General features: G+C 44.6%; 1 protein-coding gene across 2 annotated transcripts; it reads left to right on the top strand.

Annotated features, from left to right (window-relative positions):
• The first annotated feature begins 2432 nt into the window (after nt 1-2432).
• LOC144258151 (gasdermin-A3-like) lies at nt 2433-23801 on the top strand. 2 transcript variants are annotated; one of them, XM_077806530.1, is made up of 12 exons: nt 2433-2553; nt 3881-4153; nt 4687-4861; nt 8031-8199; nt 11203-11305; nt 13063-13110; nt 13920-13952; nt 14144-14236; nt 14509-14648; nt 16070-16247; nt 18856-18929; nt 22937-23801. In XM_077806530.1, the coding sequence occupies exons 2-12, from the start codon at nt 3943-3945 to the stop codon at nt 23165-23167; spliced, it is 1455 nt and encodes a 484-aa protein (XP_077662656.1). In that variant the 5' UTR covers nt 2433-2553; nt 3881-3942; the 3' UTR covers nt 23168-23801. The 2 variants fall into 2 exon arrangements, with proteins under 2 accessions (XP_077662656.1, XP_077662657.1); XM_077806531.1 differs by lacking the exons at nt 18856-18929; nt 22937-23801 and adding an exon at nt 16554-17095.
• Nucleotides 23802-23805: the final 4 nt, after the last annotated feature.

Genomic DNA, 23805 nt, shown 5'->3' with positions numbered 1-23805 from the left:
TAAAAGAACACAGGAGTCCTGGTGCACAGTTCCATGCTCTGGCCACTAGACCATATTGTTCTGTGTACCAAAGCATAAACAATTTGTCAAATTTGGTACTGAAGGATGCACAAGGCCAGCAGCCAGGCTAAAGAACACACAGTGTATGTCTGTGCTCCCTCCCTCCTTGGGATTTCATAATTTGGAGGTGTCTACACATAGGAGAAAAACGTCCTTCCTGACCCCTGCAGTGATCAGTCTGCACCCAGTGCAGGGCTGGAAAGACCTTTGGCTGCCAGTAATGGGCAAGCATCTTAAGCTAACACAAGGCATTATACTAGGGCTAATAGTAGAAGAAGGTATTGTTGCTGGTGGACAAATCCATTGTCATCGCTACTGCAGTTTGCAGGTGACCTTTCCCAGTCCCACAAAGGGTCAAACTCATGACTGCACGTGGAACAACAGCTCCCATTCATGGGAAATTTAGCCTCCTGTATCACATGGCTTGCTCCAGACACAAACATGACGTGACTTGTTTTGACGGCCACACTCCTACAGATGATACGCTCCCAGATGGATCGTGGTTGTGTCCTTTCTTGTCTACACAAGTTAGCCTCTCTGGCACTTTCCTCTGACCTTTCAGGGATCAGCTGTGGAAGGAGGGGGATGTGTGTATGTGAAGGCACCCATCTGCCATCACTGGCCTGCCCCACTTGGTGCTTATGGAGATGGAGACTTAGAGAAGAAAGGTCTATGAGCCACCTTCTCCCTGTCTGGGTCTTCTGGCACCCATAGCAATGGATGGCACAGAATCTTGGACCAACAAGCTATTTGCTGGGTAATTAGCTTTGGAACAACAAGCTCATGGTCAGACACTGTGGACTCTGCAGAGGTGAATTCCCTGTTGGCATTTTCTAGCTAACAACCAGTTTAATTGGGTCTCAAGTGGGGAAGGAGAGGAACCTTTTTGACAGACCCCGGTCTCTTTCACTTAATGCAGGGGGTGCTGGTAACTTTCCCCTACTGAAGGTAACACTACTAACCAGTAGGGAATCCTGTGAGCTGCACCTAATCTATTGTTCCAATGCTTAGAACCTTAGCTCATTGTCTCCTGTTGGAAAGCAAATAGACTTGTTTGATTTTACACTGTCTTCAATAAAAGGGACCCTGTTTTATTCACAGGGCCATTGGTTGTCTATATAAAAGAACAACCGTACTAGCTCATTGATGGAAAAATAAAAGAATCCAGATCCTATAAATGGGATTTATTACCTAGGTTAGGGGTGTTAATAAAAAGATATTTGACTTAAGAACAGTCTCATCCATTTCTCCTTCCCAGTCTCCTGTCCAATACTTCCCATGTCTATTTAACTACTCTGTCCCCTCCTCATCTTTGCAGACAATCACCAAAACTCCCCCCCCACCCCCCGCAACCCTTAACTCAATTGTGGAGTTCCAAAGGAAATTTGCTAAGTTTCTGAGTCATGTAGCCAATGATTTTAGTTTATTGTTCATTTATTGTGTGATGTTATAATTAACTGACATGTTATGTTATATATAATCGTATGCTAAATAGAGTTAAATTGAAGGATTATAGAAGTATAAAACTGATCTGTAGTTAGAAGGATAATCATGTATTAGGTATCTAAGTGAAAGTGAGTAGGGTTGAAATGAAAGGCCTGTAGGCTGAGGCCTACAAGAGTTTAGCTTAGCTATTTTAGGCCTTGGAGCTAAGAAATGCTGACATAAGGGACCAAACAATAACCCAGTGCCCTAAGATTACATGAAAAGATGTACCAATGCGTCATATTGCGAAAAATTAACAGTAAGAGTAAGATTCCATTTTCTAACACATGCCCTTGCAGGGTGCATGATGCGCATAAATGCTAATGCGATATAGTCAGAATTACATTATAAAAGGGGGTGCCCAGAGCGGGAAAATTGAGCTCCCTATGGGACACTCCAGCAGGAACCATCCCTCTACTGATGATCAATCCATGAGAGACTCATCAGACCCTAACACTATTGTTAAGGATGTGAGTATAACTATATTTGCAACTTGTGCATAGGTTTGTATAGAATTTCTATATGCTTGGGTAATCATAACTTTAATTGTAATTTTAATAAAACTTGTAAAATAGATACCTTGTACTTATGAATGTATGTGTGGTCACCACCTTTGCTCTTTATGTGTTCTTACAGACTCTAAATCTAAAGCAAGTAGCAGAGGTGATTTTCACTCTGTTAAGCTTGAAACTATAGTGACCAGAGCTGAGCCCACACGGGTGCAATACCACATTACAAAATTCACTTTAAACAAAAATAAAAGGCTACAGTCATGTGAAAAAACTAACAAGTGAAGCAATCCACTGCCAGTGAACTACTTCCCTTTGTGGGTAAGCACAGCCTAGAACTTAAAGCAAGTCGCTGCTTAGTGATTTCAAGTTCAGTGGCAGAAGTTTGCTGGTGGGAACGTATTGTACGGTCTGGTGCCATCCTACGTCTCCTCTCCTCACAATTAAAACGACTGGGAACTTTCTCCGCACACAGGACAAGTGAGGCGTGAGAGTCCAGGTATGTCCGTTTTTTTTAAACTTGCTGACAGAAATCTCCTTTTCATTCCCATTTTTAATATCTGTTCTTTCAGTCCTGGGACTCTCATCCACCTCTGCCAATGCATCTCAGTCCTGACTCCTTCCCACACTTCACCCTGCTATTGCAGCCCTGGGCTCTCTGCACAGATCTCTGCTGGTGCGCCTCAGTCCTTCCTGACCCACCTGTTCCTTGCTATTCCAGTCCTGGGCCCCCTACATACAGCCCTACCAATGCATCTCAATCCTGACCTGCAGCCCCTTGCTATTCCAGCTCTGGGCCCTGCTCCTGTATCAGTGTGCCTTGGTCCCAATCTGCAGCACCACCTGCTTATTCCAACCTATTCCATTCCCAGGCTTCTCCCGAGCAGGTACTGCCAGACATGCTACATTTTCCAGGAAATAGTTTGCAGGAGGTGGACAAAAAATAAAATCAACTATGGACTCAGACAAGACCACGATAGACATTACTTGTGTAGCTAGTCCAGCCTGAACCCAAATTTCCAAAGGAAATTATGTGTCACGTGTCGCTCTTCAAACAGCAGTGTTAACAACTCTCATTGTATTCGGTGGGTTTTTTTAAGGCCGCCGTTCCTGGAGTTAAGCAACTACCTGAAGGGGGGTTTCAAAGGGGATGGAACTCAGCTGTTCTCAGGGGTGGCACATACAGAACAAGGAGCAATGGTCTCAAGTTGCATTGGGGGAGGTCTAGGTTGGATATTAGGCAAAACTATTTCACTAGGAGGGTGGTGAAGCACTGGAATGGGTTACCTAGGGAGGTGGTGGAATCGCCATCCTTAGAGGGTTTTAAGGCCCAAGTTGACAAAGCCCTGGCTGGAATGATTTAGTGGTGTTGGTCCTGCTTCGAGTAGGAGGTTGGACTAGATGACCTCCTGAGGTCTCTTCCAACCCTAATCTTCTATGATTTCAGAAGCTCTTCGTATGGAATGTAAGCAATAACAATGATCATAATAATACATCACATTTATATTGAGCCTGTCAGCCAAAGATTGCAAACCACTATGTAGACATTAAATAACCTTAAGAACACTCTTGTGAGTGAGGTAATGTATTGATTATATCTTCTCTTTAGAATGTAAACTCCTTGGGCAGGGACTGTCTCTTAATATAAGTATGTACAGTGCCTAGCACAATGGAGTCTTGATCACAGCTGATGCCTTTAGGTCCTGCCATAATACAGACAATAACTAATAATAGCCTCCTTTGTAAAGTGCTTTGCAATCTACAGATGAAAAGAGATGAGCAGGATTATTACGTTAACTTCATGTATTCCAATTTGCCTTCAACAGATGGTCCATTGTTAACCCATCAGATACCATCTTAAACCAGATTGGGCTACAAGGGGCTGGAAATGTTTGCCAGAGCGGCCAAGCAGCTCACAAAAGAGCTGGACTCTGACGGGAGACTCATTCCTATATCCAGCTTGGCTAGTGCCGATAATTACAGACCCTTCTGTCTGGTCACGAAGAAGCAGCCCTGGCTGCCTTTACCACCCCCAAAATATCTCATCACCCCCTACAAACTTACAGATATATTCAAAGAAGGAACAACTATGGATGCAGGTATGACTTGAATTCAGACTTAAAGTGATCACCAGTTATTTTGGGAAAGGGTCGACTGATAACTGTGCCCCTCTATAGCCTCTTCCATTCAAGGGTCCCAAGTGCTTTACAAACAGTAGTTCATTAAGCCCTCACAACCCTCCTGGGAGGTACACTAGGTAAGTTTCCTCTGATGGGTAAACTAAGCCACAAGGAAACAAGCACAAGATCACTGGGCAGGTCAGTCTCAGAGCCTGGATTAGAACTCAGGAGATCTAAGCCCTCCAGTCTTATGTTTTGACTGACCACTAGACCTCACAGGTCACTCACAAATTCCTGCCTGGATTTTGGTGCTCACTTGCAGCGTACACTGGGTTGACTCCAACTTCCTTGGGAGAGACTAGTTTCCAGCCATCTAAGAAAGCAGTGGCTTTGTTGGGTATACTGAGGGTTCGTGGGAAGCCACTGGTGAGAGTATGAGGTAAACCTTAAAGAAACAAGTACAAATAAGAGTTTCTGCAATAAACGAAACCTGATTAAGTTTGTTTCCCAAGAGGTGAAATATGTTGATCTGTTACAATACTCCGAGACCACAGACCAGAAAGCAGGAGGAAAGCTCAGCCTTAAGTTACAGCCTACCGAGGTGGACTTTGCTTGCTCAGGGAAGAGTTTATTCTCAGTCTCTCAGATATCCGTGAGAAAAGCCTACGTGGTTAAAAAAGGGCAGTGGTGAGTATGGATTTTTATTTTACCTCTTTTGGGAGTGACTTGCCTTTGCAGCCTTGAGATCTACTTCCCACAGCCAGGCTCTGTTGCAATAACTGGGCTTGCAAACTGACTAATTGTGAGCTCAACAGTAAAAAGTGAGTGAAAGTTTATAAAATGACACAATGACCTGTTGCAACAAATGTTGATGGGGAAAAGGTACAAAAGGGAGACAGACTGAATTATTACAAACAAAATGGCCTACTAATATAATTCAAGGAATATGCAAATATTAAACCTGGTAAACAAGGGAAGTGTGAGACTAGAAATCAATAAACCAAAATTGGTGTGTCAAAAATTAGGCCTAATTATGGATGAAATAATGAGGGGAGGGGCTATTCCACCCACCACTTCCATTTTGGGGTCCTTAAAAGACTTCGGGGAAAAATCGAAAGGTGTTTCACAACTGCTGTCTGGGAGATGGGTGGACCAGAAGAAGTGAGATTTACCATTATGGCTGTCACCTCCACCATCTCCTGGGAACCCAGGATCCACTGTTACATCTTTGGGACTTTATTGTCCTAATCTCAACAGATGTCCCAACCAGACTGGGTCAAAGAGTGGGACCCAGATGATAAATCCCAACGCCACCTGGGATGTGAGACTTGGTTATCGTCTCTCCCCAGACCCCGGTGTTCTTTTCCTTCCTCATCTTATTTCTTTTCTTAAAATCATAGATTTTAAGGTCAGAAGGGACCATTATTATCATCTAGTCTGACCTCCTGCACAACGCAGGCCACAGAATCTCACCCACCAACTCCTGTAACAAACCCCTAACTTATGTCTGAGCTATTGAAGTCCTCAAATCATGGTTTAAAGACTTCAAGGTGCAGAGAATCCTCCAGCAAGTGACCCGTGCCCCACGCTGCAGAGGAAGGCAAAAAAACCCCATGGCCTCTGCCAATCTGCCCTGGAGGAAAATTCCTTTCTGACCCCAAATATGGCAGTCAACTAAACCCTGAGCATGTGTGCAAGACTCACCAGCCAGTCACCCAGGAAAGAATTCTCTGCAGTAACTCAGATCCCACCCCATCTGACATCCTATTACAGGCCATTGGGCATATCTACCGCTAATAGTTGAAGATCAATTAATTGCCAGAATTAGGCTATGCCATCATATCATCTCCTCCATAAACTTATCAAGCTTAGTCTGGAAGCCAGATATGTCTTTTTCCCCCCACTGCTTCCCTTGGAAGGCTGTTCCAGAACTTCACTCCTCTGATGGTTAGAAACCTTTGTCTAATTTCGAATCTAAACTTCCTGATGGCCAGTTTATATCCATTTGTTCTCGTGTCCACATTGGTACTGAACTTAAATAATTCTTCTCCCTCTGTGGTATTTATCCCTCTGATATATTTATAGATAGTAATCATATCTCCTCTCAGCCTTCTTTTGGTTAGGCTAAACAAGCCAAGCTCTTTGAGCCTCCTTTCATAAGACAGGTTTTCCATTCCTCGGATCATCCTAGTAGCCCTTCTCTGTATCTGTTCCAGTTTTGAATTCATCCTTCTTAAACATGGGAGACCAGAACTGCACACAATATTCCAGATGAGGTCTCACCAGTGCCTTGTAGAACGGTGCTAACACCTCCTTATCTCTACTGGAAATACCTCACCTGATGCATCCCAAGACCGCATTAGCTTTTTTCACGGCCATATCACATTGGCGGCTCACAGTCATCCTGTGATCAACCAATACGCCGAGGTCCTTCTCCTCCTCTGTTATTTCCAAGTGATGCATCCCCAGTCTCTCTCTCTCTCTCTCTCTTTTTTTTTTTTTTTCTTCTGTCTAATAAGAGCCTGGCTTAGCCTGCCCACACTGCATATTCTGCAACCTTGCTGTAAGCCTGCGATCAAAGAGGCAGTTAAAAGCAATGCCCCAAACAGCCCAAGGCTGTTATAAGTTTGCCAGGTCTCGGAGTGGCTAATAAAACCATGTTCCACACCTGTTTCTCCAGCAGGAAGAGTGCAAATAAAAGTCAATACCAGAGACAGAAGTGGCATTTTCTATCTTTGCTGTTTTTCTCTCCTGTCTTTTAGGAAACCTGATCGGACTTTGACAACAGCACCAACAACACCACCAGCCCATTTCAACTCTTCTTCTCTTTTCCCCTCAAACAAGACCGTTGTTATCCTCTTGAATACCATCTAAAAGACTGAAAGTAGGAGGGGTTTCCTTCTAAAAATTCTCTCCAGATAAAGGGAATAAGAGATGTTGTTGAAATGAAAGCCTTTCTTAATACTTTACATTTCAAATGCTTTACCTATTTTTCCTTTTTTCTGTATCTTTAATAAAAGTTTCTAAAATGTTAATATTGCGTTTGCCATGGTAATACACATGCGGAAGTCTCTATTACCAAACCCCAAACCTGGTTTAAAACTGTTTAATGTTGGACAGTGACTAGGTCATGTTAACACCTTTAACCTTTTGGGCCCATATAGCCCAACGTGAATACAACAGCGCACAGCATTTAATCCCATTCCTAGCCCCTGGATACCCTGCACCACAGAAGCCATCTTGCTAGCTGAGGAAGGTAAACCTCTGTCTGGAGCTCAGCAACCCTCTGGCAGGTGAAACAAATTCCTCCGCGGGCCAGAGTGTTCTCTGTGGAGTGACTTATGACATTTCCTCTCCAACAAGGACGAAGCACAGCACTCCCAGTCCCTGTGGCCCTGCGGAGTCCTGCAGGGCTGTGTAGGTAGGAAGGAAGGCCTTGTGGTTAAACTGTGCAATAGAATTGCAGAGGCTTAGACTCAATTTACTGCTTTACCACAAGCAACCTGTGTGACCTTGGTCAACTCATTTAGCCTCTCTGTGCTTCAGTTCCCCATCTGTAAAATGGGGATAATAGCACTTCCCTGCCTCACAGGGGTTTTATCAGGGTAAATACATTCATAACTGTTCGTCACCATAGTGTCTGAGTGCCTAGGCCCATGTATGTTTCTAAAACAGAGCATTAATCAGAAGAAGGTGTAAAGATTTCCTCCTGTTATACTAGGAACAACTTGCTCTTAATTGTTTTTTTCCTAACCAGATGTAGTTAGTATTTGGCAGATGCCCTGAAGCACAAGGGCTGAGACCCTTTGTAGTAACAGCAGATGATGTTCTCATTGTTACTCTGTGTCCTCTGCAGGAAAATTGACATGTCACACAAGTTCATAAAGGAGTTCTCGGGCTCCCCTGGGACGCAGCTGTATGTCGTGACTGAGGCTTTTGAGTTAAAGGAACCATTGCACATTCAGAAGACGAGCCAGGGAGGAGGCAAAGCTGTGATCGCAGCAGGGGAAATAGGTGAAATACAGGTTTGTGCATTTGTACTGTGTCATTTCAATCAGATCTCCGACTCAGCTGTGGTTGGAGCCATTGTATTAACATCTGTGTAACTACCAGCTGGCAAAGAGCATGATACTGGGATCACCTAGTAAGGCACCTGGAGGAATGAATTAGTGAAATAAACAGATGAAATCAACAGTAAAAATAAATGATCTTCCTTCTAATTCTGTGTGCCCTCCAGAGGTGTTCGTTTCCAGGAACAGCCTCTTCCATTAGTCACGCGCTAGCAGCATGGAGAAAGCGGCGGCTGGTGTCATCCGCACCCCCACGCTGTAGCACATATTGCACAAAAGTGACACAGCAGTAGAAGAACTTCACGGGTGGGTGTCAGTACATTGGGACTCGCTGCCTCTGGTAGCAGTACTCTGTGTGGCCACCATGCATGAGGTTCTGATTTAATTTCCCATCCTGATCTATTGCTGCCCAGTCTGGGAGTGCTGCCAGGCACCTCGTGTCTCCTCACACCAATTAAAGGTCTCTGAAGGTCACAGATCCAGTGCTGTGCAGTAGATATGAATGCAGCAACATCCACGCCAAGCCTCAGGGAGTGGGAAAAGACATGATGGTGGGGAAAAGGAAGGCAGACTACTCATTCCAGTTCTCAGTGGACAGGTATTGACAAAACCAGCAACACAATTGGCTCTAACTGGCCCACTTACAGGCAGTCTCCAAAGATAAGCCCATGGCTTGGATAAGAACTCCTCTCATTCCAAGGGATGGTCTCAATAGGTGAGGTTTGAGGCACGCCAGCAGGGGCATTGTAGAAGCACAGCCTGGGATGCTGCTAGTGCCCATCATGTCCAAGGCTCTTGAACTATCCACGGGCCATACTTTCACTAATACTAAAGTCACACAAAGATTCTGAGAGAGGGAGGGGAGGCGGGGAGAGGAGACTAGGTTTACATGGCATTTTGCTCTGCTGAAATCAGGCACATAACAGGAGGCTATTTCCTGTGGCTTGTTCCTTTCTCCTGACATACTTGCTCCAAAGCAACTGTGTCTAAAAGCCATAAATAAGCAAAAGCCTGTTTCAGATGAAGGAGCTGGAGAACTGCCCTCTTCCCCCCATAGACTCTGCCAAGAATCAAAGCTTGTCAAGTACCCTGTGATAAATGAAGTGGCAGGGGGAGTAGCTCCCTTTGATGGACACCCAGCCAGCCAGTTAGCTGTAAAATCCCTCTTGGTAGCTGTTCTCTACTTGCTTTACCTGTAAAGGGTTAAAAAGTCCCCCAGATTTAAAAAAAAAAAAAAAAAAAGAGTGGGCACCTGACCAAAAAAGCCAATGGGAAGGTAGAACTTTTTAAAATTGGGAAAGAAACTTTCCCTTTGTCTGTTGTTCTCTGGAGAAGGAGACATGGAACAGCAATGCTATAAGCAGGAATGCTGCGTGAGGGTTGAACCAGGTATAAAAATTCATCTTTCATACCTAGAAAAAATTATTGGACAGGGCATGTTTAAATTATATTTTAAAACAAAAGTGAGTTTATTAAGTATAAAAGTAGGATTTAAGTGGTTCCAAGTAATAACAGACAGAACAAAGTAAGTTACCAAGCAAAATAAAACAAAACATGCAAGTCTAAGCGTAATACATTAAGAAACCGTTTACAGGTAAAATCTCACCCTCAGAGATGTTCCAATAAGCTTCTTTCACAGACTAGACTCTTTCCTAGTCTAGGCCCAATCCTTCCCCCTGGTACAGTTCTTGTTAGCTCCAGCTCAGATGGTAACTAGGGGATTTCTCATGACTGGAACCTCCTTTGTTCTCTTCTACCCCCTTTTATAGCTTTGGCACAAGGCAGGAATCTTTTGTTTCTTTGGTCCCCCCACCCCTCCTTCTAAACGGAAAAGCACCAGGTTTAAGATGGATTCCAGTACTAGGTGACATGGTCACATGTCCCGTGAGACCCCAAGCCTTCATTCTTCCTGGCCTGACTCATAGGAAGGCTTGCAACTAAACAGAGCCATCTACAGTCAATTGTCCTAGTCGATGGGAGCCATTAAGATTCTAAACCACCATTAATGGCCCACATTTTGCATAATTACAATATGCAGAGTTATGCTTTATATTCCTAGGTTCAGATAGAAGAATGAGACATTCATACAGATAGGATGAACACACTTGGTAGATCATAAACTTTGTAATGATACCTCACAAGAGACCTTTTGCATGAAGCATATTCCAGTTACACTGGGAGGGAGGGATAGCTCAGTGGTTTGAGCATTGGCCTGCTAAACCCAGTGTTGTGAGTTCAATCCTTGAGGGGGCCATTTAGGGATCTGGTGCAAAAAATGGGGATTGGTCCTGCTTTGAGCAGGGGGTTGGACTAGATGACCTCCTGAGGTCCCTTCCAACCCTGATATTCTATGATATATTATATTCATGCTCATTAGCATATTTTCCTAAAATCATATGGAGACTAACATCACCCCATCCTCCGGAACTTACTGCTAGAGACTTGGACACTGTCCATAGCAGAGGCAGTATACCTAAAATTCCTCTTTGGGCTCCCCTCTGGAGCAGACACTCCTGTTTCCCGCAAAAGGGAAGGTGACCCTGATCCAGTTGTGGGCTCACAGCTACCAGCTATTGACAGCCCTTCACTGGCCAGCAAAATCCACACACCCGCTTCACTCATGTTGGGCTTGCTTCCAGCTACAGAGTCCTTGGAGTCCTACAGATGTCTCCTTCTCCAGAGAACAACAGACAATAGGCAAGTTTCTTTCCCAATTTGAAAAAGTTCTCCCTTCCCATTGGCACTTTTTTTTTTTTAACCTGGGGGACTTTTTAACCCTTTACAGGTAAAGCAAGTAGAGAACAGCTACCAAGAGGGATTTTACAGCTAACTGGCTGGTTGGGTGTCCATCAAAGGGAGCTACTCCCTGCCCCTTCATTTATAACATACCCACGTGAGGATTTATTGACCTGCCTTAGGAATCTCACCGGAGACATGTGGCTGTGTTTGACTCCACAGGGGCGGGGAAAGAGCATTAAAAAGAAGACTATGACAATTCCTCAGGGCACAGTGCTGGCATATGTTGTACAGCTCCTGAATATCCCGAAGGAAGGAACACTTTGTAAGTGATCTAAGCTAAGTGTTGAAACCATTAAGTCACATGTGGTGTGGGGTACTGGGTCCCACTTTAATGCAGTTATATTCGTTTTGCTTTCTGCAGACCAAACCACAGCGCATTTTATCTTTCCTCACAACAATATGAGGTGAAACATGGCAGTTGAATCTTGTGGCTAGAGTTGGGGGCTGAATTTCCCACCTGGACTAAAAGTATGATTCTCAGAAGCGCTGGAAAGGGATTGATCTCTGTTTCCTGGCCCCGATTACATAATATGGGTCAGGGTTACACAAGTTTATACCACTTTCATTTGGTAGGGGGTCAAATGTCCACTGACTTCTGATGATACCATTACAAGGACTCCTGGCTTGTATGCCACTGATTTACTGTGACCTTGGGCAAGTTACTTACCCTCTCTGTTCCTCAGTTTCCTGATCTGTTGACATGAGGATTGTGATGGGTTCGGTCACAGAGACCCCTTTGTGACGGTCACCTGACGTGCTGAATTTACCTCTCAGCCCATTTTTCCTGCCATCTTGGGACGCCAGAACCCTGCCTTGTTAAGCCAGACACGCTAGCCTGCTGCAACACAGACCCAGGTCTGGTCTATGCCCCCAAAGCTGCAGACTTTAACCAAAAACTGCTCAGCAGATCACTTATCTCCAGTACCCAGACACCCAGTTCCCAATGGGATCCAAACCCCAAATAAATCCATTTTACTCTGTATAAAGCTTATACAGGGTAAACTCATAAATTGTCCCCCCTCTATAAGACTTATAGAGAGAGATGCACAGCTTTTTGCTCCCCCAGGTATTAATCGCTTACTCTGGGTTTAATCAATAAACAAAAGTGATTTTATTAAGTATAAAAAGTAGGATTTAAGTGGTTCCAAGTAATAACAGACAGAACAAAGTAAGTTACCAAGCAAAATAAAACAAAACACGCAAGTCTAAGCCTAATACATTAAGAAGCTGATTACAGGTAAATCTTGCCCTCAGAGATCTCCAATAAGCTTTATCACAGACTAGACTCCTTCCTAGTCTGGGCCCAATCCTTTCCCCTGACACAGTCCTTGTTAGTTCCAGCCAGCATCTTAGGTGAAAAGCAAGGGCTTTCTCATGACTGGGACCCGCTTTGTCCTGCTCTACCCCCTTTTATAGCTTTGGCACAAGGCGGGAATCCTTTGTCTCTCTGGGTTCCCACCCCTCCTTCTAAATGGAAAAGCACCAGGGTTTAAGATGAATTCCAGTATCAGGTGACATGGTCACATAACATTGTAAGACCTCATTTTTCATTACCCATTGGCTGGCACACACATATACAGGTAGGCTTGCAGGTAAACAGAACCATTTACAGTCAATTGTCATAGTCAATGGGAGCCATCAAGATTCTAAACCACCATTAATGGCCCACACTTTGCATCATTACAATAGGACCTCAGAGTTATACTTCATATTTCTAGTTTCAGATACAAGAATGATACATTCATACAAATAGGATAAATATATTCAGTAGGTTATAACCTTTGTAATGATACCTTACAAGAGACCTTTTGCATAAAGCATATTCCATTTACATCATATTTACACTCATAAGCATATTTCCATAAAGCATTATGGAGTGCAACGTCACAAGGATATAAAAATGTACAAGGATTACACATATGCTGAGGGTCTAATTTGTGAGTGATTGGAAAGCACTTTGAGATCGTAGCATGAGAAGGTCAAAATATCATTAATAATAATTTCTATTTTCTTCTCCAGGTAAATGCTCATTGGCACAAAAGGGGAAATTTTTATTTGTTTCGGATGGTAAGCAATTTATTTTATTGTTGTACTCTAGCTACATGTAACTTCTATCTTTCTTAGCGCTCTTTTTTCATATCATTTATATTCCCCTCCTCCTCAGCATCTTTCAACTAGCTGGTTCTCTGCAATGCATCTCAGGCATGTCTCATAATGGCTGAAGTCAAAATGGGTCGGCATGGGTATTTTGCTGAGCCAGAAATTAATTTAGGCTGCTTTACCAGCCATGAATCTCTCAAAAAAATGTTTCTGGGACAGAAAGAAAGGGAAATTATTTGGAGTGGAAACCTAGAGGGATAATAGAAAGACACTCCAAATTCAGTCACTGTGTTTGAAAGAATGACAGCTGGACTTGGGTTCTTAAGAGGGACTCTCATATGACAGCACCAATGGATGCAGGTAAATGATCAGCTGGTAGATTTGCTATGAGTGAAGACCCCATAAAATACAGCTGGAGGATAAAACTACCTGGCACATATCTGGACTGTTATTAGAAGGCAGGTCTAGTGGTTAGTGAAAAGGAAGGGGAGTCAGGAACTCCGGGGCTCTGTTCCTGGCTCTGCCATTGAGTTGATGGGTGGCCCTGAGCCACTTAACCTCTCTGGATTTTAGTAAACTCTGGTGTAAAATGGGTATAACTACACTCCCCATTACTATTTCTAGCTCCTAGGGGGTTGTGAAGCTCAGTTAATGGTTGCTTGTAAAGTTCTGTGACAGTCTTGAGAAAGGGCCCCAGAGAAGGACACATCATTGTTAAGCTTCTGTTTCAATTTAATTGTAGTACAATGATAAAACTGGTGTTTTTCTCATTTCAGGCTTCAAGGATAAGTCAGAGCCTTCACTAACAGGCAAGCAGCATGCTGTTAATTCCTTTCTCCATGTTTTGCTTCTGTTTTTCTGATCTCAGAGGGCTTGAAAAGGGGCTCTGCAGAAGTAATAATACTTTCCATGTATCTAGCACCCCACAAAGTGATTAACATACAACAATTAGTCAACAAAACATCCTTATGAGGAGGATATTGGCAATCTCATTTTACAGGTGGAGGAACTGAAGTGACTAGCCCAAGTTCACAAAATGAACCCATAACAGAGCTGGGAATGGAACCCAGGAGTCCTGTCTCCAGAGTCACAGGTACTCAGCACTGCTCAGTATTTGGCTGTCTAGTATTAGCTCTGTTATTTTTATTTTACTGTGTTTTGATTTTAGTTTAAATTTTTTTTTCCAAATAGGTTAGCATCATTGCAGTGAAAACATCATTGCTTGACTCCCCTCTCTTGCTTTAGCACTAGACCACATTGACGTATGCATCACACCATTGTCAGACTTGGTAGAGTAGCTTAATGATCCGTTAGGTGGGTAGGTTGGCTGAGTGCTGATGCATGTTGCTTTTTACCCACCACCAGCATTTCAGGAAGTGAAGGGCACCATCAAAGAAGAATGTGCACAGCTGATGTCTCTGAGTCAGGATTTCAGGATCAAACTGCTGGGAACCTTTAAGAGCTTTCTGCAGGATGGTGATGTTATATCAGATGTTAAAACTGTGGTATGTGCTCTTTAAATTTCATTTGACAAGTTCACATTAAGCCAAGAGACACATTGATTGGTGCATTTGTGAAATAAATGCATGCCAAGTGCCACTTAAGTAGAGATTAGAGACCCATTCATCACTCCAACTGCTTGGCTACTACAATACTCTGTAACCCACCACAGATATAACAGAGCTATGGGCTAGATCAGCGGTCCCCAACTTTTGAGGGTCACACCCCCCTCACCCCTGTCTGCACCCCCCGGAGCCTAGGTTGGGAGCAGGGGGGTTTGGGGGGATGGGATGTGGTCAGGGGTAATTGGGCCGAGGCTGGGGCCACAGTTGGGGTGGGTCTGGGGCCAGGAGCAGGACCAAGGCTGGGGGCAGGAGCAGAGCCGCAGCTGGGCTGTGGTGGGGGCCAGCAGCTGGGCTTGCAGCCAGGTGCAACTCCGCTCTCAGCCTTGCTCCCAGCCTCGGCCCCAGGCTGGGGAGGGAGCCGGGGGGGCTGGCACAGGGCTGGGAGTTGAGCCACGCTAAGGCTGGGAATGGGGTTGGGAGCTGGGGACGCAGCTGGGGACGGGACTGAAACAAAGTTGGGTGTGGGGTGGGGCTGGGTGGTGCTCCCTCCCCACCCCCGTGGGTGCTGGCCCAGGCCCTGTTGCACCCCCTTGGATGATCCTCCACATCCCCGTAGGGGGGCACTCCCCACACTTGGAGGACCTCTGGGCTAGATCACTACACTACAGCTGCTGTAGTGTCATAGTATAGACACTACCTATATTGATGGAAGGGGGTTTTCTGGTAATGTGGTTAGTTAATGCACCTATCTGAGAGGTGGTAACTAGGTCAATGGAAAAATTCTTAGGTGCACCTATGCTGGGGGTTAGGTCAACCTAACCATCGTGCTCAGGGAGCAAAATTTTTCACAGCCCTGAACAACATAGCTAACTTGATCTAATTTTTAAGTATAGACCAGGCTGTTAGACAGTTGTGAGCTACCAAAAGGAAGGGTTTAAAACACAGAGCCTGACTTGCATTTGCACTAAGACTCCTTTACACCACTCTGGCAGTGTAAATATGCCTCAAAGTTGATGTAAATTAAAGGAACATAAAGGGGCCTTAATGTAAATGAGAATGTGGGTCAAAAATACTTTAACCATTGCATTCACTGTGGGACTGGATGGTTCAGGAAATTAGTAATGGGATTTAGAGTGCAGCCTTTCACCTTTATGTCACAGTTTTGCATCCTTCCTGATGGCTAATGGCTGAGAGTTGTTCCCATTTGTCTGGTGGTCCCAGTAAAGTGCTAAGGGGACAGGTATCTATGTCATACATGTTTGCACACACACAAAATGCCAATCTTCTGGGGGAAGGAACTATACTTTGACTGACAGCCGTCCTTTTCCCCCCTCCTCTTCTTTTATTCATTTTACCACCAGCTGGAGCTTTTCTTGGCAGGGGGTCAACCTAAGCACTCAATGCTGGACTCGTTGGATGAATTTCTCTGGCCTCAGGTGGAAAATTTGCTTCATGATTTAGGAGTTTTCTGTGAAGATCAGAGAGAAAAAGCCCTTTCATTATTGCAACCGATACACTTCCTGTGCTCTTCTTTAGAAGGTACGGAGACTTCAGTCAATGCAGAGGCAGTCCCAAAGTTGCTTGAAAAACTTATGGCTTGGGGAAAGCATGACCGATTGTCCTTATCCATGAAGAACTAGGTTTTCCACATAGAGTTCTGTAGTTTTATGTGTTGGATCTAAATAAGCATATACCCATCTGCTCATCTGAGCTTCCTGTGTTGATTTTTTTCAGTATGATATAGAATTTCTATTGGCCTTGTGTTTTCTCAAAATCAGGACTGTATCGTCTATTGAGAACTTGAGAAAACCCAACCTGAGATGTCTCTTCTACTGATTCTTTCAGCAACTGATATTGCTGTTCAGCCAGTGCTGTCTATAATATTCAAGTAGGACACAAATCTCGCTGAGTTTCTGGGATATGCTCAGAAGCACATGTAAGAGATTCCAATCCATCTTGCAAGAAGTCCAGCTTATATGCTATCATGAAGTTTCACTAGAAGTATCAAGCTCTACAGTGAGCAGTGTTCACCTTATCCCAGGAAACGAGGCTTTCACAGGTTGGAAGCAGCTGGCTTTGCACTACTACTACATCATGTCAGGAAAGTACAAACCCAGCATAATGAGGGAGTGGAAGGGTCAGCAGTATATTGAACATCAGAGCAAAATCGTGGAATCAGAGAAATGCTGAGCAGGAAAGGACCTCAAAAGGTAATCTAGCCCACCTCGTTGCGTTGAGGCAGGATTAAGTATACCTAGACTATCCATGACAGATGTTCATCTAACCAGTTCTTAAAAACCTCTAGTGACAGGGATTCCACAGCCTTCCTGGGTAACCTCTTCCAGTGCTTAACTTAAAATGCGAGGCCCTATTTGATGTTTTCCACTTCATATTCCTGGAGAAATGGATTTGGGTCTTTATAGGTTAAGCGTCTTCCAAGGCACTGATTTCAAACATGAAACCCATACATGACAGACAGACCAACTACCAAATGTGTTCCTTAAATAATTGGCTAGGCACCACTCTGGCAGCACTGATGGGCCTCAGATCTTTGATCTGAGACTTGTGGAAGAGCAGCTGCAAAACGGATTTAGCTTTGTGTGTGTGTGCTAAAGTTTATGAATGAGAGAGATTCGTGGAGTTCTAAGAGGAGAGTCAAGGAAGACTGCAGTTTGCTATCTGAGTTCTATAATTTTTTCATACTGCTAGTTATGAATTTGGAAAATTTCTTGGTGAGAAGGAAGCAAAAAACTAGGGGAAGTTTTGCAACTGAAATCAGAATAGAAAAGTGTGCAATTAAGTGTCTTGGAAAGGCTGTGTAAAGAAGTGGGCTTAGTTTTGTAGCAATGTTTCTCAACCAGTGGGTCATGACAGACTATCAGGGGGGTCATGACACGTGGAAAATTTTATTACAATCTAAAGCAACCCCCCCCAAATAAAAACCCACCTCTTTACTCCCTACATGCCCTTCCAGATCTAGTGTTCTTTGTAAACCTCTCAAAACACACACCTAAATAAAATATAGAGGCTTAGCATTGTTATCACTGAAACATTTTTACTCTTATTTTTAAAGTAAATGTATGGGGAATATGAAAACTTTTTACTTTGAAAAAGCAGTCAGCAACCTGAAAAGGCTGAGAAACACTATTTTGGAGAATCTCAAGGGATGGAATGCACCTTAGCAAGTCCCCTCTGCATCTTCAGAATGGCTCTGAGATTTGGCTTCACCTTGATCCCAATGTGTTCTCGTCCCTCCATTTTTCTCTCCTGCTGTGGTATTCTGCAGCTTTCCCCTTCTCCTCTACATTTTTTACCTTCCAACTCTTGGGGTTTGCCATGGAACATACAGAATCTGTGTCGGCCATTCACTAAAACTATTGCTTCTTATTTCACCAGTTCCATGCATCTAAGTCCCACCTTGGGACACCTGGTCATGGTGAGACATCAACTACTTGCAGTAAAGTGCAACAGCATTCTCCCGCTGACACAGCTGTGAATCCTTGATTGGAAGGGCTGTGGTCAGAAAACAGTATCTCAGGGGTCTGTAGGTTTAGAGTGGAGATCTTTAGGGCTCCACAGGAAACAAAGAAACAAGAGGAAGAGGCCAGCTCAGGGGATTGTCTATGGCAGTCTGAGACTTTCATCTCTGTAGTGAATCACTGCTCAAATTCAGCACAAGTTATTTCCCTGTCGATGGCTAGTGGCCTATGCAAAATGTGTTCGGTGGGTCTCAGTCCAGTTCCTAGTGGACAGGAATACACATCACTAACACCACCATTTAATCATAACCAGAAGTGAATGGACATTAGAGAGTGAATTCCCTTCTCTTATCAAGTAGTGGTCCCTTCAGATCAGGGCTGAGGCACATCAGTGGGGAGATGTGCACAGAATCTTGCACATTGCTGCCATTTGCACTCTACCTGCTCGAGCAACAAAGGACTCTCAGCCTAAGGGCTGTTAATCTGGTATTTTTCACCTGCACTGAACAATTAAGAAAAGAAGGTATTTTGCATTTTTAAAAGCATGAATCACAGTAACGAATTATTACAGCGCACCCAGAACTTTCAACAGCTCCTCTCTAAAGGACGCCACCCCGAGCATTTTTCTTTTTCTGGCTCTCCCTGAGGTTGTGATTTAATTTTCGCAGATCTGGACTTTAGAGTGCTGACCCTGCTTGTGACCTGCCTAGAGAAGAACGTGGTGGCCAAGCAGCTTGCGCTGGTAAGATCCTCCCACACTTGTATCTTTGAATATTTACTCATTAACACTGCAATAAAGCTGATTGATACAGCTCAGCACAGCATCCAGCAGGACGTTCGGCACGCATGGTACATCTGAGATTCACCAAGGTGCTATATGAGCTCAAGATGCTTCCTTTATAGTCAACTCAAACTGCAGAGCAACCATGCCAAACCATTTTGACCTATGTCCTCACAGCTGCCTCTTGTGCGGATCAATATCTAGGAGTGGATTTTTTAGCTGGAGGTCGAATACCTGTAGGAGGGGAATGTTTTAGTGAGGAAAAAGGCCCCATTGTTCATTTTGTGGGGCCAGATTTTCAAAAAAGCTGGAGACCCAGCAGATCCCATGTGTCACACTGTTGGTTGGATTTTTCCATGAGCTCAGCCCTCAATGTGCTGACGCCTTTGAAAATGGGAACTGAGCTCTAGAAACTCAGGCCCTTAGTCTCCAGTTTATCCTTGCAGGAAGCCATGGACTAAGATGTGGATAGAGACCATGATGGGTCTGAATCCACCAAACCATTCCCTCCACCTCCACTAAAATGCTTCAATTGATTTCTTCCCTATCCCCAATGAGAACCAGCAGCATTTCCCAGGCATGTTAGCCAAACCAGAGTTATAGGACACCCGGTTCCATTTCCCCCTCTCCAAACACCCCCCACCCGCATTCTTTTGCTAGGTTTATACCCTGACATGACTCAAAGTGGCTTGGAACGCACTATGAACTCCAGCATTTCCTGTTCCCTAATCTTACAACAGTATCAGCTGGCCAGAAGGCGGTGATTGTCTGTGTATCCAGCTGACTAATTCAGTGCTGCATTAGGTCTCCAATAGCAGTTACTTGATCTCAAATATCCTCCCTCAATATTCCCAGTACAAGTTATAGACTGTTGCTAGTTGTAGCCTGTCTCACAGTATTTCAAGTATACGGAAAAGACTTAATCTGCCCACTTTGGAATCTGTCTCCATGTATCTTCTGCTAGGTTCCTTACATCCGTCACTACTCTGTTGCAGACATATCTGCAGTAAAAAGTGATGGACTGAGAACATTCTGGATTTATGCTCCTCTACATCTGTAGTGAGCCTGTTACTTAAAGGAACAAGAGTAAATACCTAGTCTGCTCAAGCATAGCACACAGCAGAGTATAAAAGTGTTGGCTGTCCCTTGCTTGGTTAGAAAATGTTTATCAGTGCTGTCTGTGATAACATCTTTCACACTCGGACTGCTAGCTAGTTACTATTTATTGTTCTTTGGGATTAATTTAGTGCTCCTGAAAGGCATCAGATAAGCAGCTCTGGAGGCTAAAACTTCTAATTCATTTGCAGAACAGGAAACCTGCCTTAGAAATATCAAAGATTCAGGTAGATACACTGACAGATAAATAGTACATGGCAGTACAACCTTCCACACACTCCAGTCTCACCATTATTCTTGTCACTGATACAGAGCTTGGTAAGCTGGACTCAAGCAAACTATATGCATTTATGGCTAAATGTAAATGTATGTATCTAGGAACCAAGAAAGTAGGCCAAACTTACAGGGTGCGGGACTCTACCTCGGGAAGCAGTGACTCTGAAAAAGATTTGGGGTCATGGTGGATAATCAGCTGAACATGAACTCCCAGTGCAATGCTGTGGCCAAAAGGGCTAAAGAAATCCTGGGATGCATAAACAAGGGAATCTTGAGTAGGAGTAGAGAGGTTATTTTATCTCTGTATTCGGCACTGCTGTGAGCTGCTGGAATACTGTGTCCAGTTCTGGTGTCTACAATTCAAGGATGTTGATAAATTGGAGAGGGTTCAGAAAAAAGCCACATGAATGATTAAAGGATGAGGTTTGTATGTCCTAAAATACCTAAAAGAAGTAAATCCTCCAGTCCTTTTTCAGATAAACCTCCTACCGAAATGAATGTGTTGCATCCGAGAGTGCTAAAGGAGTTGGCGGATGTGATTGCAGAGTCATTGGCCATTATCTTTGAAAACTCATGGCAATCGGGGGAGGTCCCAGATGACTAGAAAAAGGCTAATGTAGTGCCCATCTTTAAAAAAGGGAAGAAAGAGGATCCTGGGAACTACAGGCCAGTCAGCCTCACCTCAGTCCCTGGAAAAATCATGGAGCAGGTCCTCAAGGAATCAATTCTGAAGCACTTAGAGGAGAGGAAAGTGATCAGGAACAGTCAGCATGGATTCACCAAGGGCAAGTCATGCCTGACTAATCTAATTGCCTTCTATGACGAGATAACTGGCTCTGTGGATGAGGGGAAAACAGTGGACGAGTTGTTCCTTGACTTTAGCAAAGCTTTTGACATTGTCTCCCACAGTATTCTTGCCAGCAAGTTAAAGAAGTATGGGCTGGATGAATGGACTATAAGGTGGATAGAAAGCTGGCTAGACTGTCGGGCTCAGCTGGTAGTGATCAATGGCTCCATGTCTAGTTGGCAGCTGGTATCAAGTGGAGTGCCCCAAGGGTTGGTCCTGGGGCCGGTTTTGTTCAATATCTTCATAAATGATCTGGAGGATGGTGTGGATTGCACCCTCAGCAAGTTTGCAGATGACACTAAACTGGGAGGCGAGGTAGATACGCTGGAGGGTAGGGATAGGATACAGAGGGCCCTAGACAAATTAGAGGATTGGGCCAAAAGAAATCTGAGGTTCAACAAGGACAAGTGCAGAGTCCTGCACTTAAGAGGGAAGAATCCCGTGCACTGCTACAGACTAGAGACCGAGTGGCTTGGCAGCAGTTCTGCAGAAAAGGACCTAGGGGTTACAGTGGACGAGAAGCTGGATATGAGTCAACAGTGTGCCCTTGTTGCCAAGAAGGCCAATGGCATTTTGGGATGTATATGTCGGGGCATTGCCAACAGATCAAGGGACGTGATTGTTCCCCTCTATTCGACATTGGTGAGGCCTCATCTGGAGTACTATGTCCAGTTTTGGGCCCCACACTACAAGAAGGATGTGGAAAAATTGGAAAGAGTCCAGCGGAGGGCAACAAAAATGATTAGGGGACTGGAATACATGACTTATGAGGAGAGGCTGAGGGAACTGGGGATGTTTAGTCTTCAGAAGAGAAGAATGAGGGGGGATTTGATAGCTGCTTTCAACTACCTGAAAGGGGGTTCCAAAGAGGATGGCTCTGGACTGTTCTCAGTGGTAGCAGATGACAGAAGGAGGAGTAATGGTCTCAAGTTGCAGTGCAGGAGATTTAGGTTGGATATTAGGAAAAACTTTTTCACTATGAGGGTGGTGAAACACTGGAATGCGTTACCTAGGGAGGTGGTGGAATCTCCTTCCCTAGAAGTTTTTAAGGTCAGGCTTGATAAAGCCCTGGCTGGGATGATTTAGTCGGGGATCGGCCCTGCTTTGAGCAGGGGGTTGGACTAGATGACCTCCTGAGGTCCCTTCCAACCCTGATATTCTATGATTCTAAGGAGTGCAGCATTTCCCCATGTTTGACAAAAGGAAAAAGATTGGAATCACTAGGAAAAAATGATAATAAGGTTATGCATGAAATGACACCTGACCTCACTTGCTTTAACTAAAGGAATTCTCACATACTTGTCATGAAAAACAACATACTAGCGAATGGTGCCCTACAAATCTGATAGATTTTCAAAAGCAACCAGAGATTTTGGCTGCTCAGCCTGAAACACCTTAAATGGTCCCAATTTTCAGAAAGCACTGAGCACTCACCCTCTGAAAATCAGATCTAGTGATTTTGAGTGCCTAGTTTTAAATCCCTTATTCACTTTTGAAAACTGTGGCCCACTGCTCTCTAAAGATCAATGTAACTACTTCTGCTCTCCTCCTCTCCCTGCATATTTCATACAGTTACAGACTCCAAACCAGTAAGGTAGCCATTAGGGCAGTAAGCTGATGTCCCACCTTATGAACAAACATTTCATTTGCCTTTTCAAGTAATTTTTACTGTCTTCCCTTACCCTTTGTTTCATGGTTCCTCTTTTTTTTTTTTTTTTTTTTTGCAAAGATGGATGACATCTTGGAGTGGATTCTTTCCAGTGGCAGAGAAAGCAACTTCAGCTTGGCCTCTTCTCTGCCAGAAGAAGAAAAGAACATAACTGCAGAAATGATGTATACCTGTGGACTGATTCCACAGACAGACAGACCCTCTTTAACCTACCTATGGAATAATGAAGCCCAATCAAACCTATCTGCACTGTATGCAGCCTTGTATGCTTTGTGGATTCTCAGTGAGTGATACCAGGTTAAATGGGAGGGTGTAAAAATAAAAAATGTGGATCAAGAAAGAGCTACAAATCATCACCCTAAAGCAGGGGTGGGCAAATTGCAGCCTGCGGGCCACATCCGATCCATCAGGCCATTTAATCCGGCCCTCAGCTCCCGCTGGGGAGCGGGATCTGGGGCTTGTCCTGCTCCTGTGCTCTAGCCAGGGAGTGGGGTCAGGGGCTTTCCCTGCTCCGCTGCCCCATCTGCAGGCACCAACCCCGCAGCTCCCATTGTCTGCAGTTCCTGGCCAATGGGAGCTGCAAGGATGGCACGTGCGGATGGGGCAGCGCACAGAGCCACCTGGCCATGCCTCACAGCCAGAGAGGGGACATGCTTCCGGGAGCTGCTTGCTGTAAGCGTTGCCCGGAGCCTGCACTCCTGAGGCCCTCCGCTCCCCTGCCACAGCCCTGATCCCCCTCCTGCCCGCCGAACCCCTTGATCCCAGCCCAGAGCCCCCTCTTGTACCCGAAGCCCCTCCTCCCCAGCTAGAGCCCTCACCCACCCCAGGCCGCAACAGCCTGCCCCATCCCTGATCCTCCTCCCACCCTCCGAACCCATTGGTCCCAGCCCGGAGCATCGTCCTGCACCCCTCATCCCCGGCCCCACCCC

This window comes from Eretmochelys imbricata, chromosome 27 (assembly GCF_965152235.1).
Source record: "Eretmochelys imbricata isolate rEreImb1 chromosome 27, rEreImb1.hap1, whole genome shotgun sequence".
Lineage (NCBI taxonomy): Eukaryota > Metazoa > Chordata > Testudines > Cheloniidae > Eretmochelys > Eretmochelys imbricata.
Note: the sequence above shows the minus strand (reverse complement) of the source record. Positions and strands in the feature narration are given on the sequence as shown.

What these genes read in the sequence shown, in the direction of transcription:
- LOC144258151 (XM_077806530.1), top strand. Translation starts at nt 3,943, where the DNA reads ATGTTTGCCAGAGCGGCCAAGCAGCTCACAAAAGAGCTGGACTCTGAC. An exon ending in GGGAAATAGGTGAAATACAG is followed by an intron (nt 8,200 to 11,202) that starts GTTTGTGCATTT and finishes TTGACTCCACAG; the next exon opens with GGGCGGGGAAAGAGCATTAA. An exon ending in TCCTGTCTCCAGAGTCACAG is followed by an intron (nt 14,237 to 14,508) that starts GTACTCAGCACT and finishes ACCCACCACCAG; the next exon opens with CATTTCAGGAAGTGAAGGGC.